This window comes from Somniosus microcephalus, chromosome 13, assembly GCF_052327205.1.
Source record: "Somniosus microcephalus isolate GS21.2 chromosome 13, FLI_Smic_1.0, whole genome shotgun sequence".
NCBI lineage: Eukaryota > Metazoa > Chordata > Chondrichthyes > Squaliformes > Somniosidae > Somniosus > Somniosus microcephalus.
Window position 1 is genome coordinate 163,204,735 of NC_140999.1, and position 17,385 is coordinate 163,222,119.

The following is a 17,385-nucleotide window of genomic DNA, read 5'->3' on the forward strand; positions in this document are numbered from 1 at the left end:
GTCTGTCTGTCTGTGAAGAGAGAGAGAGAGAGAGAGAGAGAGAGAGGGAAAGAGAGAGAGAGGGAAGGAGAGAGAGGGAAGGAGAGAGAGAGAGAGGGAAGGAGAGAGAGAGAGAAAGAGGGAAGGCGAGAGAGAGAGGGAAGGCGAGAGAGAGAGAGAGAGGGGAAGGAGAGAGAGAGAGGGAAGGAGAGGGGGAAGGAAGGAGAGAGAGAGGAAGGAGAGAGAGAGGGAAGGAGAGAGAGAGGGAAGGAGAGAGAGGGAAGGAGAGAGAGGGGGAAGGAGAGAGGGAAGGAGAGAGAGAGGGAAGGAGAGAGAGAGGGAAGGAGAGAGAGAGAGGGAAGGAGAGAGAGGGAAGGAGAGAGAGAGAAGGAGAGAGAGAGAGAGAGAGTGAGGGAAGGAGATAGAGAAGAGAGAAGACACCCGGGGAAGGGGCTGGACTCAGAGCCCGGCGGGTGAAGAAGGGCGGCCGCCATTTTGAGAGGTCGGCGGGAAGTTTAAATTGTGGCAGCCGAAGAAGGCGAGCTCTCCCTCCCTCTCCCACCCCTTCACACTTTCCCTCCCTCACCCTGTCTCTCTGCCACTCTCTCTCTCCCCTCTCTCCCTGCTCCGCTCTCCCTCACTGCCCCTCCCTCCCTCCCTGCCACTCTCCCTCCCTCCCTCCCTGCCTCTCCCTCCCTCCCTCCCTCCCTGCCCCTCTCTCCCTGCCCCTCTCCCCCTCCCTCCCTCCCTCCCCGTTCTCCCTCCCGCCCTCCCTCCCTCTCTCCCTCCCCGCTCGCTCTCTCTCCCTCCCCGCTCTCTCTCCCTCCCCGCTCTCTCTCCCTCCCCGCTCTCTCTCTCCCTCCCCGCTCTCTCTCTCCCTTCCCCCTCTCCCCCTCCCCGCTCTCTCTCCCTTCCCCCTCTCTCCCCCTCCCCGCTCTCTCTCCCTCCCCGCTCTCTCTCCCTTCCCCCCCTCTCTCCCTCCCCGCTCTCTCTCCCTCCCCGCTCTCTCTCCCTCCCCGCTCTCTCCCTCCCTCCCCGCTCTCTCTCCTCCCTCCCCGCTCTCTCTCTCCCTCCCCGCTCTCTCTCTCTCCCCGCTCGCTCTCTCTCCCTCCCCGCTCGCTCTCTCTCCCTCCCCGCTCTCTCTCCCTGCCCCGCTCGCTCTCTCCCTCCCCGCTCGCTCTCTCTCCCTCCCCGCTCGCTCTCTCTCCCTCCCCGCTCGCTCTCTCTCCCTGCCCCGCTCTCTCTCTCTCCCTGCCCCGCTCTCTCTCCCTCCCCGCTCTCTCGCTCTCCCTCCCCGCTCGCGCTCTCCCTCCCCGCTCGCTCTCTCCCTCCCCGCTCGCTCTCTCCCTCCCCGCTCTCTCTCTCCCTCCCCGCTCGCTCTCTCCCTCCCCGCTCTCTCTCCCTCCCCGCTCTCTCTCCCTCCCCGCTCTCTCCCTCCCCGCTCTCTCTCTCCCTGCCCTGCTCTCTCTCCCTCCCCGCTCGCTCTCTCCCTCCCCGCTCGCTCTCTCTCCCTCCCCGCTCGCTCTCTCCCTCCCCGCTCGCTCTCTCTCCCTCCCCGCTCGCTCTCTCTCCCTCCCCGCTCGCTCTCTCCCTCCCCGCTCGCACTCTCTCCCGCCCCGCTCTCTCTCCCTGCCCCGCTCTCTCTCCCTCCCCGCTCTCTCTCTCTCCCCGCTCGCGCTCTCCCTCCCCGCTCGCTCTCTCCCTCCCCGCTCGCTCTCTCTCCCGCCCTGCTCGCTCTCTCTCCCTCCCCGCTCTCTCTCCCTCCCCGCTCTCCCTCCCTCCCTTCCTCCCCGCTCCCTCTCTCTCCCTCCCCACTCTCTCTCTCTCTCTCCCTCCCCGCTCTCTCTCGCCCTCCCCGCTCTCTCTCGCCCTCCCCGCTCTCTCTCTCGCCCTCCCCGCTCTCCCTCTCGCCGCTCTCCCTCTCGCCCTCCCCACTCTCCCTCCCTCTCTCTTTCTCCCCCCCTCGGACTCACCTCGGTACCAGAACGGAGTCAGTCCGACACCGGGAGGCCGGGTGCCCATCGCTCAGAAGCGAGCCCGGGGTTCCTCATGTTTAACCAGGCGGGCCTTTGGACCCGGTTGGCCGGGCAGCAGTCGAAGGCCTTTCGCTCCGGACTCCCGTGTCCGAGAGCCCGGCGGGTGAAGATAGGCGGCCGCCATTTTGTGAGGTCGGCGGGAGAGAGAGAGAGAGGGGGGGGGGGGGGAAGGAGAGAGAGAGCCGCCGCTCCTCCGGTCGATGTGTTGCAGGCCGACCCCTGATGAGCGCCCGATCCGCTGAGCCTGAGCCCTCGCCACTGCTCCCCTGCTCGCTGTCTCTCGGGCCACGTGGTTCTGTTTTCCCGCGCAGCCGGCCAGAGAGAAGAAAAACAAAAGAGATGAAGAGAGACGCGACTGAGTGAACGATCTAATTTAAAGCAGCCTCTCCCCCGCTAAAAGGTGAGAGCCGGAGGGAGATTTTGCGGGTGAAGAAGGGCGGCCGCCAGCGCTTCAGGCCCGGCTGGTCTTTAATGGCCGCCACTCACCTCAGCTCAGCTCCCGCTCGGCAGTTTGAAGGATTAGGTCCCGCCCACAAACGTCATGAAACGCCCCCCAATTGGTCAACCATCACGTCACTCAACGCTAATGAGCGGTAGGATTGGTCAACCGCTAATGAGCGGATTTTTGAACGTTTTTTGTATACTGTCCGAACAATTTTTGTCTGACCAAGAAGTAAATACGCCTATGACACTCCCCTGATCATCAGCTTTCCTTTGATATAACATGTGTGCAGGTACACTCTATAACTTTGGAGTGTATAGCGGACAGACAGACAGCTTTATTAGATCAGTCTCTCTCTCCCCCAATCTCTCTCTCGCGCTCCCTCTCTCTCTCTCTCTATCTCCCCAGTCTCTCTCTCTCTCCCCCCAGTCTCTCTACTCTCTCTCTCTCTCCCCCAGTCTCTCTCTCTCCCCCTTAGAGTTGGGGTCACTCGGGCCGGGCCTCACAGCCGCTCGGCCCGAGACACAGAGCGGGGGAGCGGCAGCGGCCGGCCGTAAACCGCGCGGCCCTGTAAACTGCTGTTTTACAAAAAAGCCTTGGCAACGCCTGGCCCCCCCCAGCTAGTATATATATATATAGAAGATATACTTAAACATACTGGTGTGCATTTTTCGCCTCTTTCTTGCCATTTCACCAGAGTAGGGACTGCCAGTGAGGCCGCCACTCATCCTCTGTTCTACATGCAATGAGCACTCTGCCACGGCCTCATCTTGCTCTCTCCTTCCTGCCCAGCCCACCGCCGCCCCCCCGCTTCCCCAAGTCTACTTATCGCTTAATTCTCAGCTGCCCCTGGCCATTACCTGCTCCACCCAGCACCCCAACTGTGGGCCTTGTCTGCAATGGCCACTCCTTGAGGCCATTGTCCCTGAACATCCTCCACCTGCTGGTCCTTAGGCAAACAGTCCATTCTGGCACTGCTTCTCACTCCCCTGGCCAATTTGCCTCTCTTGCCCGCCCACTGTTCAAGAGGCCTGGTACCTACAGATTATAGCCTCAGGCCGGCTCGTTGTAAACCCCTCAGTGGTCAGGGGCTCCAGTCTGGCCCCCCTCCCCTCAGCTTCTCCAGTGTATAAATAGCAGTACATGCAGTGCTCTTTAAAATTGATCAAAAAAGTTCATAAATTAGTTGAATTAAAAAGAGCACTGATTGTACTGTTCTTTATAATTATCAAATTTATGAACTTTTTTTTTGAAAATGCATTTCTAATCATGTTCTCTCCAGCAGTCACATAAAGCAAGTTTATCTTGTATCGTAGAGATTTACCAGAATGGGTCCAAGGATTACAGTTACGTGGATAGACTGGAGAAGCTGGGGTTGTCCTTAGAGCAGAGAAGGCTAGGAGCAGATTTGATAGAGGTGTTTAAAATCATGAAGGGTTTAGATAGAGTAAATAAAGACAAACGGTTTCCAATGGCTTTAGGCTCAATAACCAGAGGGCACAAATTTAAGGTGATTGGCAAAAGAACCAGAGGTGACATGAGGAAAAACGTTTTTACGCAACGAGTGGTTAGGATTTGGAATGCACTGCCTGATAGGGCGGTGGATACAGATTCAATAGTAGCCTTCAAAAAGGAATTGGATAAATACTTGAAGGAGAAAAAATTGTAGGGCTATGGGGAAAGAGCAGGGGGAGTGGGACTAACTGGATTGCTCGTCAAAAGAGCCGATGCAGCCCCAATGGGCTGAATGGCCTCCTTCTGTGCTGTACAATTAATATAATTTTAGAAGTGAAAAAAGATATAAATGTTAAGTAATTGTTGCCATGCAAGCACTTCCTCAACTGTAAAGATTCTTGTATAAACTTATCAGATGCCAAAGCCAAACATGTTTTAGGCATTTACTGTGAATCATTTCATTACAGTAAGTTTTTACAACAGGTAATGTGGGGCTCCACTGTTAAAGAAATGTCCCAGGTTCAATTCCCCCTTCCATGCGGAGCGCACCTGCTTTTGCCTATCCCGTCTTTCTCCCCTTCTCCCTTTACTCCATCTTCCTCCCTCCCTGTTGGAAGGTGTAATTACAGACTACAGTTTACATTGGTAGTTTCCAGTAGAAATGTAGACACGGGTATTTATAAAGGAAATTATTTTTTAAAAAGACTGAATGTATGACTTCAAAATGAGGACTGAATTACATCAGCATACTCGGATCCAATTATCACCCACCCTGTAGCCATGCTTCAGCTGAAGAGAACACTTGGCCTTGACTCACCATGTGCAACGCCATGACCAAACGACTACTTGTGCAAAAAAAATCTTGCATCTGCAAGCACTCCATATCAACCTTTCCCATTATAAATTCCTATATGTCCAAAATTGTAATGAGAATCTGTCTCACTAAACTGGTCAAGCTTTAACTGCACCCTCCTGGCAGTGGAGGAACTGCAATGCCACCACTGGCAGGGCAGTGTAAATGCAGTGTGACAAGCAGCTTTCATTATAAATGTGGACATAGGAATTTATAATGGAAATATAAAAATAAGGACAGAATGTATGATTTTAAAAATTAGGGACTGCATTATGTTTGTGCGCCCCAGTCCAATTTTACCCTAGCCTCTAACCCCGCTTAATCTGAAGACTACACTTGGTTTTGACTCCCAGTATGCAACACTGCAAGAGATCAAGTAATTCCATTAATCTATCTATCTATCTATATATATAATAAATCGGTACATCTGTCTGTCTGTCATTCTGTCTGTCATTCTGTCTGTCCCTCCCCCCCCCCAGTCGCTCGCTCTCTCTCTCTTCCAACAACAACATGCCCTTGAAAAAGCCTCGGCACCGCCGGGCACTTCAGCTAGTCTATATATATAAAAAATCGGTACTTCTGTCTGTCTGTCTGTCATTCTGTCTGTCTGTCATTCTGTCTGTCATCGCGTGTGCATCTGTCGGGCTATGCGCTCCAAAGTTACAGGGCGTACCTACGCGCGCATTACCTCCAAAGAAAGCTTACGCTTCCGAGACGGTTTTAAGCGTATTTACGTTTCGGCCGGGCTAAAATGGCGCCCGCGGTATCCCAAAAACCTTCAACGTTCCGCTCATTAGCATCTCATTATCCGCTCATTAGCGACAGAGTGACCTCGAGCTCAACCAATCGTACGCCGGGTTGCTGGTGTGTGCCGCCGGGCCAATCGGTGCGTGTGTGGCCGGGCCTTATCGTTCTGAACCGAGGTGAGTCGCCGCCATCTTGATTCCAAACTTTTCCTTTCTTTTTCCCGCTTTCTGCGTCTTTAAAAAAAAACGTTGCTTTTAAAACACATATTGTTTTTTAAAAAAATGATTTAGAAAGTAATTAACTTATCTAATCTCATTAATTTTCCTACCTTTCCCCGTTTTTCCAGGTAGGCCTAGAAGCCTCGGCGTCTCCTCCGCACCCACGCCCGAGCTAGGCACCTCCCGGCCTCACTCGAAGGCTGCAGGGGCGGGCAGGCCTCAGCCCAGCGCCGCTACCTTACTAAAGGGTGCGCGCGCAGCAGGAGCTGAGACGCGGCGTCTCTCTCTCTGGCTCGGCCGGGGGGCGGGGCTTGCTGAGCGTCAACGGTTACCCTGGCAACCGGGCCCGCCGGCCGTCTCGCACAGCCGCAATTGGCGGTCTTCACCTCGGGGGGGGGGGGGGGGGGGTGCCGCGACCCTCAGGGGGTGGGGGGGCGCGACCCTCGGGGGGGGCCCCCCCACCCTCCCTTCCCCCCCTTCCCCCTCCCTTCCTCCCCCCCCGCCCTCCCTTCCGCCCCCCCCCCCCAGTCGCTCTCTCTCTTCCAACAACAACATGCCCTCGAAAAAGCCTCGGCACCGCCGGGCACTTCAGCTAGTCTATCTATCTATCTCTATATATATAAATCGGTCGATCTGTCTGTCTGGCATTCTGTCCTTCTGTCCTTCTGTCATTCTGTCTGTCATCGCGTGTGCGTCTGGCGGGCTATGCGCTCGAAAGTTACAGGGCGTACCTACGCGCGCGTTACCTCCAAAGAAAGCTTACGCTTCCGAGACGGTTTTAAGCGTATTTACGGTTCGGCCGGCCTAAAATCGCGCCCGCGGTATCCCAAAAACCTTCAACATTCCGCTCATTAGCATCTCATTATCCGCTCATTAGCGACAGAGTGACCTCGAGGTCGACCAATCGTACGGCGGCTTGCTGCCGCGTGCGGCTGGGCCAATCGGTGCGTATGGGGGCGGGCCTTATCGTTCTGAACAGAGGTGAGTAGCCGCCATCTTGCTTCCATTCTTTTTCCTGCTTTCTGCGTCTTTCTTTTCAAATATACATTTCCAGCAAAATAAAATTGAATTTATTAAATTGTTTTAAAATAAATCACTCATTTGTTAATATTTTATCTAACCTGAAGATTCTTTTTCCTACCTTTCCCCGTTTTTTTCTTAGGCCTGAAAGCCTGCGCCTTTCTTGCCCAGCCACGCCCGAGCTAGGTGATTGGGCTTCTGCTAAGCTCCTCACCCCCCGCCCCCCGTCACGTTACCCAGGGCAACGGCGTCAGCCACGAGGGTCAGGGTGCGCGCGCAGCAGGGGCAGGTGAGACGCGGCGTCTCTGTTCCGCGCTCGGCTCGGGCGAGGCTCTCGACGGTGCTCTCAGCCTTGGTGAGTGTTCCGCGCTCGGCTCGGGCGGGGCTCTCGACAGTGCTCTCGGCCTTGGTGAGTGTTCCGCGCTCGGCTCGGGCGGGGCTCTCGACAGTGCTCTCAGCCTTGGTGAGTGTTCCGCGCTCGGCTCGGGCGGCTGGGCTCGGGCAGCGGGGCGGCTGGGGCTTGGAGAGCAGGGCTCTCGAGAGTGCGGGGCGGGGGCTCCGAGAGCGGCCCCTTCCCCCCCCCTTCCCCCTTCCCCCGCCCCTTCCCCCCCCGCCCCTTCCCCCGCCCCTTCCCCCCTCCATTCCTTCCCCCCCCCCCGCCCTCCCTTCCCCTCCCTTCCCCCCACCCGCTCTCTCTTCCCCCCAGTCGCTCTCTCTCTTCCCCCCGGTCGCTCTCTCTCTTCCCCCCGGTCGCTCTCTCTCTTCCCCCCGGTCGCTCTCTCTTCCCCCCGGTCGCTCTCTCTCTTCCCCCCGGTCGCTCTCTCTCTTCCCCCCGGTCGCTCTCTCTCTTCCCCCCGGTCGCTCTCTCTCTTCCCCCCGGTCGCTCTCTCTCTTCCCCCCGGTCGCTCTCTCTCTTCCCCCCGGTCGCTCTCTCTCTTCCCCCCGGTCGCTCTCTCTCTTCCCCCCGGTCGCTCTCTCTCTTCCCCCCGGTCGCTCTCTCTCTTCCCCCCGGTCGCTCTCTCTCTTCCCCCCGGTCGCTCTCTCTCTCTCTTCCAACAACAACATGCCCTCGAAAAAGCCTCGGCACCGCCGGGCACTTCAGCTAGTTAAGTATATTTAGATTTGTTTAGTCGAGGCAAATAGCATAGATGCATTTAAGGGGAAGCTAGATAATCGCATGAGAAAGGAATAGAAGGTTATGCTGATAGGGTTAGATGAAGAGGGGTAGGAAGAGGCACATGTGGCGCATAAACATTGGCATGGACCAGTTGGGCCTGTTTCTGTGCTGTACATTCTATGTAACATTGCTCCATTCACATACTAGTAATTGGTACCCATTTGGTGAAAAAATTGTATTTATTTACTATGATTTTGTATTCGGTCATTGACCAGGAGGTATGTTAAAATATGCTCTTTAGAAATGCAGACAATGGAGTTACACCAAAGCAAAATTACTGGATAAATTGTGGTACAATACCTTCGGACCAACTGTATAATAGAAGTTATTTGCCCTACACTACTGAGTTGCTTATAACAGCAGCGTGAGTCACCATGGGAAGGAACCAAGCGGAGGCTCTGTGTTCCCCTATATGGGCAGTAAAATTAATGGGCGAAACACCACCAAACTGTTCCGATGCCTCACAGTTACGAACTCAACAGGCCATTAGTGGAAGTTTCACAGCAGCTCACCCACTCTCCCTTGCTGCTGTAAATAGTACATACCCAGGGAAGATAGTCTCATAATTTTGAGATTGAGGAAATTAACGAGTTAGACAGAGAAAATAACTTTTGGGGAAGATGGGGTAAGAAATTACATCTTGTGTGTCAAGTCATGCATAATGTCCATTTTTATTGAGATGAAAGGCCAAGGCTAATAAAGCAGGTCATTATCATGGTGGAAGAGGTAAAAATAAAAAAAATCTAGAACTAGCAAGTAGGGTACGGGCAACTCGGGGTTGAAATGTAAAAAACTTACATTTATATAGAGCCTCATCACATCCTCAAACATCCAAAATAGCTTCACACCTAATTAATTACTTTTAAAATTGAGTCACTTATTATTTAAGTAAATTCAACTGCCAATCTGTGCACAGCAAGTCCGACAAACAAGGAATGAGTTGAATGCCCGATTCTTGTGTTTTGGGTACAGTTTGTTGAGGAAGGAATGTTGGACAGGACACCGAGATTATCTCCTGCTCCTCTTTTTAGATAGAAAGAAGCTGCATTTATATAGCACCTCCCATATCCTCAGGATGTCCCAAAGTGCTTCACAGCAAATGAAGTACTTTTGAAATGCAACCACTGTTGCAATGCAAGGAACAGGGAAAAATAGAAAAAAGTTAAAGCTAAAGTTACTATATTTGAATGCACGAAGCATTCACAACAAAATAGACGAATTAATAGCGCAGATAGAAATAAATGGGTTTGATTTAATAGTCATTACAGAGACGTGGTTGCAGAGTGACCAAGGTTCGGAACTAAATATTGCAGGATATTTGACTTTTAGAAGAGACTGGCAGAATGGAAAAGGAGGGGGGGTAGCCCGGATAATAAAGGAGGGAATAAAGACAGTAGAGAGAAAGGATCTTGCCTCGAAAAACAAAATGTAGAATCAGTTTGGGTGGAGCTAAGAAACAACAGGGGCAGAATACGCTAGTGGGAGTAGCCTATAGGCCCCCTATCAGTGGTTGTAATGTCAGGCAGAGTGTAAGTCAGGAAATTAGAGATGCATGTAACAAGGGTAATACAGTAACCATGGGGGACTTGACCTTTCATATAGACTGGGCAAACCAAATTTGCAGAAATAGTGCAGAGGAAGAGTTCATGGAATGCATTCAAGATAGTTTTCTACATCAGTATGTCAAGGAACCTACAAGGGAATTGGCTAGTTTAGATCTAGTATTGTGCAATGAGACAGGGTTAATTAATAACCTTGTAGAAAATGAGCCTCTGGGGAGCAGTGATCATATGATAAAATGTTATGTTGAGTTTGAGAGTGATTTAGTTGAGTTTGAGAGTGATTTAGTTAAGTCTGAAACTAGGGACTTACACCTGAACAAAGCAAACTACGTAGGTATGAAAGGCGAGTTGGCTAAGGTAGGTTGGGAAACTAGATTAAAAGATATGACAGTAGAAAAGCAATGGCAAACATTTAAAGAAATAATTCATAATTCGCAATGAATATACATTCCCTTTGAGAATAAAAACACCACGGGAAAAATGGTCCAACGTGTCTAACAAGAGAAATTACAGACAGTATTAGATTAAAGGAAGAGGCTTATAGTGTTGCCAGTAATATCCTGAGGATTGGAAGGATTTTAGAATTCAGCAAAGGAGGACCAAGAAATTGATAAAGAAAGGGAAAATAGAATGAGAGTAAACTAGCAAGAGAAATAAAAACAGACTGTAAAAGCTTCTATATAGGTATGTAAAAAGGAAAAGATTGGAAAAGTAAATGTGGGTCCCTTACAAGCTGAGACAGGAGAAATTATAATGGGGAACAAGAAAATGGCAGAGAAATTCATGAAAGAAGATGCAAAAAACATTCCGGAAACAGGAGAACCAAGGGTCTAGCGAGAATGAGAAACCAAAAGAAATTAGTATTAGTAAGGAAATAGTACTGGAGAAATTAATGGGACTGAAAGCCTATAAATCCCCTGAACTTAATGGCCTACATCCTAGGATTTTAAAAGTGGTGGCTATAGAGATAGTGGATGCATTGATTGTCATCTTCCAAAATTCCACAGATTCTGGAATGGTTCCCACGGATTGGAAGGTAGCAAATGTAACCCCACTATTCAAGAAAGGAGAGACAGAGAAAACGGGGAATTATAGACCAGTTAGCCTGACATCAGTAGTAGGAAAAATGCTAGAATCAATTATTAAGGACACAGTAACAGGGCACTTAATAAATAGTAATAATAGGATTGGGCAGAGTCAACACAGATTTATGAAAGGGAAATCGTGTTTGACAAATCTGTTAAGAGTTTTTTGAGGTTGTAACTAGCAGGATAGATAAGGGGGAACCAGTGTATTTGGATTTTCAGAAGGTATTCAATAAGGTGCCACACAAGAGGTTATTAAAGAAAATTTGGGCTCATGGGATTGGGGGTAATATACTAGCATGGATTGAGGGTAGGTTAATGGGCAGAAAACAGAGAGTAGGAATAAATGGGTCATTTTCAGGTTGGCAGGCTGTAACTAGTGGGGTACCACAAGGATCAGTGCTTGGGCCTCAGCTAATTACAATCTATATCAATGATTTAGATGAGGGGACCAAATGCAATGTATCCAAGTTTGCTGATGATACAAAGCTAGGTGGGAATGTAAGTTGTGAGGAGGATGCAAAGAGGCTGCAGACAGGTTAAGCGAGTGGGCAAGAACATGGCAAATAGAATATAATGTGGAGAAATGTAAAGTTATCCACTTTGGTAGGAAAAATAAAAAAGCAGAGTATTTTTTAAATGGTGAGAGATTAGGAAATGTTGGTGTTCAGATGGACCTGGGTGTCCTGGTACACGAATCACTGAAAGTTAATATGCAGGTACAGCAAGCAATTAGGAAAGCAAATGGTATGTTGGCCCTTATTACAAAAGGATTTGAATATGAGTAAAGATGTCTTACTGCAATTATATAGGGCCTCGAGTATGGTGTACAGTTTTGTGCTCCTTATCTAAGGATACTTGCCATGGAGGAGTGCAACGAAGGTTCACCAGACTGATTCCTTGGATGGGGGGATTGTCCTATGAGGAGCAATTGAGTAGACTAGGCCTAGGTTCTCTAGAGTTTAGAAGAATGAGAGGTGATCTCATTGAAACATACAAAATTCTTACAGGGTTTGACGGGGTAGATACAAGGGAGGATGTTTCCCCTGGCTGGGGAGTCCAGAACCAGGGGTCATACTCTCAGAATAAGGGGTCGGCCATTTAGGACTGAGATAAGGAGAAATTTCTTCACTCAGAGGGTGGTGAATCTTTGGAATTCTCTACCCCAGAGGGCTGTGGATGCTCAGTCTTTGAGTATATTCAAGGCAGAGATCGATAGATTTTTGGATATTAAGGGAATCAAGGGATATGGGGATAGTGCAGGAAAGTGGAGTTGAGGTAGAAGATCAGCCATGATCTTAATGAGTGATGGAGCAGACATGAAGGGCCGATTGGCCTACTCCTGCTCCTATTTCTTATGTTCTTATGTAAACACAGTAGTCAATTTGCACACAGTAAGGTCTTACAAACAGCAGAGTTAAATGACCAGATAATGTTTTTATTTTAGTGGAGTTGGTTGAGGGTTAGTCAGGATACAGAACTCCCCTGCTCTTCTTTGAATAGTGACATGTGGCCTTTTATATCCACCCGAGGGAGCAGAGGGGCCTCGGTTTAAAATCTCATTCAAAGACGACACCTTCGACAGGTACTGCATTGATTATGTTCTCAAGTCTCTGGAATGGGGCTTGAACTCATGACCTGTTGACTCAGAGGAGAGAGTGCTACTACTGAACCAAACTGACACTTAGCCTGAAGACTGTAGAAATGGTTTTGAGGCTCAGGGAATAAATGAGTTAAGATTAGAAGACTGTGCAATAAGTCTCGATTTCAACACACCTGGGAAGCAGGGAAGCTACATTCAGAGTTGAGACAGGAAAGTTCAAAGGAGAATTGCTTTCAGTAGTATTGATAATAAAGGCAAGAAAAGCTTTTGACAGAAAAGAGGGATTGGAAGCTAGAGTTGTCTATTATATGACAATTTTTTTCTTGTGTCCTGTGCAGGATCTTGAAGAGCCTCCTCAGATACAGGAGTATTTGAGGACAAATGAATTGTTGGAACAAGAGAGAAAAACAGACTTCTTAGAGGCAGCTTTAGCAATGAAGGAGATTTGGCAGCTTCACTTGAAGTCATAGAAGAAGAGTTTACTGTATAATTTACTCACTGTCTGTTTGGAGAGCAGCCGACATCAATTCTCTACACTTGTTGCGGACAGTATCACTTGTAACAGGAATTGGTGGAAATGTGGTCATCCTTGGAGTAGTGGGCGTCCTTGGTTCTTGTCTCTTACTAGAGCTACAAGAGATGGAGGTTTTGTTAATTGGGTTGTTTATATTCAGTAAAAACACCCATCTTCAAAGGATGTGCAGCCAGTACTGGTCTGGTTTATAGGATACCATCCTCTTTCCGTGCAAATCAGCAAATATCTAAAACATCAAAAATATTAAGAGTTTTCATATTTAGTTACATAAGCATTTATAAAACATATTATTTAGATTACTGCAGGTACATATTTCGTTAACCTCTTACATTAGTGTTTGTGAAACTGGGGAACACAGGAAATTAAGTGATTTAGGTGTGATTAGTTTTCAGTAACTACCATTTTTTTTGCTGTTCTAACCAAGAAAAGAATTGCTGATTTGTGAACTTCCATGTAGAAAATTATTCCATTGGCATGTTATACCAAATATACAAGATCGACTGTGTAAGAGAGAAACATTTAGATCTGCTTATGAACCATGATTTTAGTTCAAGGTACAGGAAACTTTCGATTAACCAGCACCTAAATAACCAGAAATGTCGGTTAACCGGCAGCACGGTGGCATAGTGGTTAGCACTGTTGCCTCACAGCGCCAGGGGCCTGGGTTCGAATCCAGCCTCGGGTGACTGTCTGTGTGGAGTTTGCACATTCTCCCCGTGTTTGCGTGGGTTTCCTCCGGGTGCTCTGGTTTCCTCCCACAGTCCAAAGATGTGCAGGTTAGGTTGATTGGCTATGATTTGACCCTTAGTGCTAGGGGGATTAAATACGTGGGGTTACGGGGATAGGGTGGGATATGTGTCGGTGCAGGCTCGATGGGCCGAAATGGCCTCTATCTGCACTGTGGGGTTTCTGTGATTTCTGTGAATTCAGGAGTAGGTTCAGGTAACTTTTATTACTTGCCTTCCTCCATGTGTTGCTGTGCAAGGGTGTGGCTGCAGCTGTTGCTAAGCTAGAGACGCTTGCAACTTGTGGCCATTGTTTTGAACCTGTTGCTAAGCAACAGGATTTGTTGCTTTATATGGAGCTCTCAGCTCCGTATCTTTTTTACTATAGCTTTCGGTTATCCGGAATTTTTGATGAACCGGCACGTCGGTCCCGTCCGTGCCGGATAAAAAAAAGTTTCCTGTAATTTAAATTATCTGCTTTTTTCATACTAGTTAATGGTTACACATCAAATTTGTAATTAGTCTCATTCCTCAACGTAACCAAGTTATGTTTGAATGTTCTTTGCATCTTTCAAAATTCCTCAATACTCAACATTCTAGACAATTAATTGGTTTTGAATGAGAAAACCTAGTATTTGGATAAGTGGACCCAATGTGCAAATCAGAGGCCGAGGCATAGTCCCAAAATGAAACTTCTAGTGTGCTGAGGAACTAAAAAGAGAAAATAGCCAATTCGGCTTCATATGAGTAGATCATCATCCCTGCAATCAATGTTTTCTTTGTTCAGAGTAGAAGGCACTCAATCAGACACCTGTCCACTGAGATCGAAGATCAGCCATGATCTTATTGAACGGCGGAACAGGCTTGAGGGGCCGTATGACTTACTCCTGCACCTAATTCTTATGTTCTTATAATGCAATCGAGTTAGTACCACATTTACTTTTGTGACGTGTTGAGACACTTGGATTCTTGGAGATTACTCCAAGGAAACAAACCGACAACATACAGGAAAAGAGTTCGTCAATTCTGGAGCCAAAGCTGGTACTTTATCAGCTTTAATAATGTGAATCATTGCCCTTGAACCTCTAATAGTTGATTATGGGGCAGCATTGGCAGGTGCCTGGTCACACTCCAAGTCAGAGAAATTACCTGAAGGGAGATATATAAAGGAGCTGTTCAGTTTAGTGGAATTTATGTATTATGGGCATTTAATTGAATGTTAAAAAATGCTCCAAAAATGACCTTTGCTCTGTTGAGTCTGAACTGTTTGAGGAAGTTGAACATTCCTTTTTCTTGTCTTCAGCATCTTTGTCTCCTGCCGGGCCATCTGCAAAGCATTAATTTAGACAAACATTAACTACAGCACTTTGAAATTACCATATCATCCATTTCATATATCTACAATTACTGAGTTCAAGATGATCACAACCATATAGTCACAAAGTGTCAAAAGGTTAAATGCTTCTTCCACTAAATCTGTGCCCTGATCATATGTAAATCAACAAAGTGGACTGCTAAAACCAAATATTCAAAGGCATTTACCACCTATTAATATCTGGAAAAAAATGTAGTTGTAAATTTTTGTTAAAGAAGAAAAAAAGCCTAGGGAAATTATATTTTAACATACAGCAATTCCCATGTACCTAATTAAAAACTCAATACTACCAGTCAAATATATAACTATTCCTATCTCAAGTAGCTTCAGGTCAACAACCAGGCCAATACAAAGTATTGACTTCCAAAATCAATGAAATTGCACTCAAACTAGACCCATAACCTTTGTAAAAACAAAACAGCTTTGAGTGCAAGAGCTCGCAAAATGACAGGCCTTTGAGAGCATAAATGACTGATTAAATTGAAGCTATCAAGATTGTTTTTTTAAATAAAATGAGAGGAGTATTTAATACTGAAAGCACTCCATCTAGGTTTTTCTTTATGTTCCAAATACATATTTACTACAATGCACCCTTTAAATCAAGTAACTTACCTTATAATCTGCTACAGAATATTTCAATGATTAGCTAACACACAGCATGCTAAAAGTACAGTAACTGTGAAATAGTTCACAATTTGCAAAATGTAGAAATATGTAATACCCTATCCAACTGAGAATTCTTAATTGATAGATTGCAAGTGAATCAAATTATTCACTTCACAGCAGTAACAATTTAGCTGCTGGAAATCAGCCACTTAAATATAGCCAGAGGAGTTCATCTAAAAGTTTTATGCTTATAACTAAATTTTATAATCACTTTAGCTATAATAAAATCCAAGTATTTATGCAAGTATTCTGTTGGGCCCTCCAAGTTACCTTACAAGAGTCATGGACCTAGAAATTCGGTATAACCGCGTTTGGTGCGCTAGTCCTGGCGATGCGCAAAGTTTAGCGCCAGGCGCAATTTAGCGCCACCTATTGGGTTGCAGCGCCCCAAAGGTGATTGCGGCGCTAAATCAGGCGCTGCACGCTACTCTTAAGGCGCTAACCCGGCGGCGCAACCCAATTTCGCGGCGGCGGGGCGCAGCGAGGGTGCTATCAATAATCACTTTCCCTGAGACACACTGGCGCCGGCCAGCTCTTAAAGGGGCAGGTCAATTGGCATCACAAGACACACTCACTGCCTTGTAGGCCTTCAAAGCGGTAGGAGCCTACCTGTGGCGCACCAGCCTAGCAAGACATGGAAAGGGTGAGGCAGAGGGCGGAACGCCTCACTGATGGGGCATTGGATGCTTTGGTTGGCGCAGTGGAATCAAGGCCAAGGAAGATGGTCGGAATGTGATTTATGTTTTGGACAGTCTCCCGGGTGTGAGAGGCAAGTTGCCATAGCTTTCTCATGTTTGAAGGAACCACATTTTGTGTAATGAAACACTTTCTTCATTTACAATGGCTATGCCTTCTATTTACATGCATCTTGCCCTTCACAGGCTTGGGGGTATCAGACCGGTTCCACTCCTGTTCTTGGAATGGCAGCAAGCATTCCGTGAGTGGGGCCTAGAAGCTACTTCTGATCAGCCTCTGACACGCAGCCTGAGAAGAGCCGCTCGCGTAGAAGTTCAGGCCAGCAGGCATCTTCTCAGCCACCGACAGAGATGTCCTGCACCTTATCTGAGGCTGCAGATCTGGCTGAAGCAGCTGGCACAGCTCAGTCACCACCTCCTTTCTAAATCACAGCCTTCTGACACACTACTCCTCCGGCATCTTCATGTAGGAAAACTGCTGTCGGAAAACCCTGCCAGCGTAAGGTCTGCTGTGGCGACGTCTGTTGGCCCTCCTCCGTCTGGCCATGCCCGCCCCCCTCTCCCAGCGTCTCAGTGCCCTTTCCAGATGATTCAGCAGCAGGACGTTCCCCTTCAATGCAGCCCCCATAATAAGTGCCCACAGGAAGGTTCCCCGTTGTCAAGGCTCACCAACAGCAAGGTGACGGTCAGAAGGCTGAAGATCGTCTGCCTGCGCTGGCTCAGTGGTCAAATGGCTCTCAGTGTGCAGCTCAGCAACTCTTTGTAGCTCTCAAGGAAGTTGTGCTTCAAAAATGGCTGCCGCTTTTAAACCACACCAGTCCCCTTTAAATAACGCTCCTCCAGCCTGAGAGCGACTTGGTAAGGTCCAGGTAAGCTGTCACTATTAGCGCCAGGCGCTACGGAGGGGGGCGCCACTGAATTTCCGGTCCGGGGCGCCCAAAAGGCATTGCACCCTCAAATTACGTCATAATCAGCCTGCGCCCATGAGCGGGCGCTAAGATTTAGTGCCGGCGCTAAATGCGTGCTCAATATGGGGCGAGGCGCGCTAGGCGCCTTGCACCCGCCCGGAAATTGGCTAGCGCCCCACTTCTCGGTCTCTTTAGGCGTTAATTGGTGGCGCTAACAACCAAATTTCTCCCCCATAGAGTTATACAGCACAGAAAGAGGCCCTTCGGCCCATCGCGTCCGCGCCGGCCATCAAGCCCTATCTAA

General features: G+C 48.6%; 1 protein-coding gene across 3 annotated transcripts in view; it reads right to left on the reverse strand.

The window, feature by feature from the left end:
* Positions 1-17,385, reverse strand: part of LOC147108739 (transcription elongation factor A protein 2-like) — a 69,535-nt gene that overhangs the window by 33,824 nt on the left and 18,326 nt on the right. For all 3 annotated transcript variants that reach the window (XM_086005503.1, XM_086005502.1, XM_086005501.1), the window contains exons 4-5: positions 14,680-14,764; positions 12,677-12,807 (exon numbers count right to left, since the gene is read on the reverse strand). In XM_086005503.1, the coding sequence (XP_085861629.1) occupies positions 12,677-12,807; positions 14,680-14,764 (216 nt within the window). The remainder of the gene's footprint in view (positions 1-12,676; positions 12,808-14,679; positions 14,765-17,385) is intronic.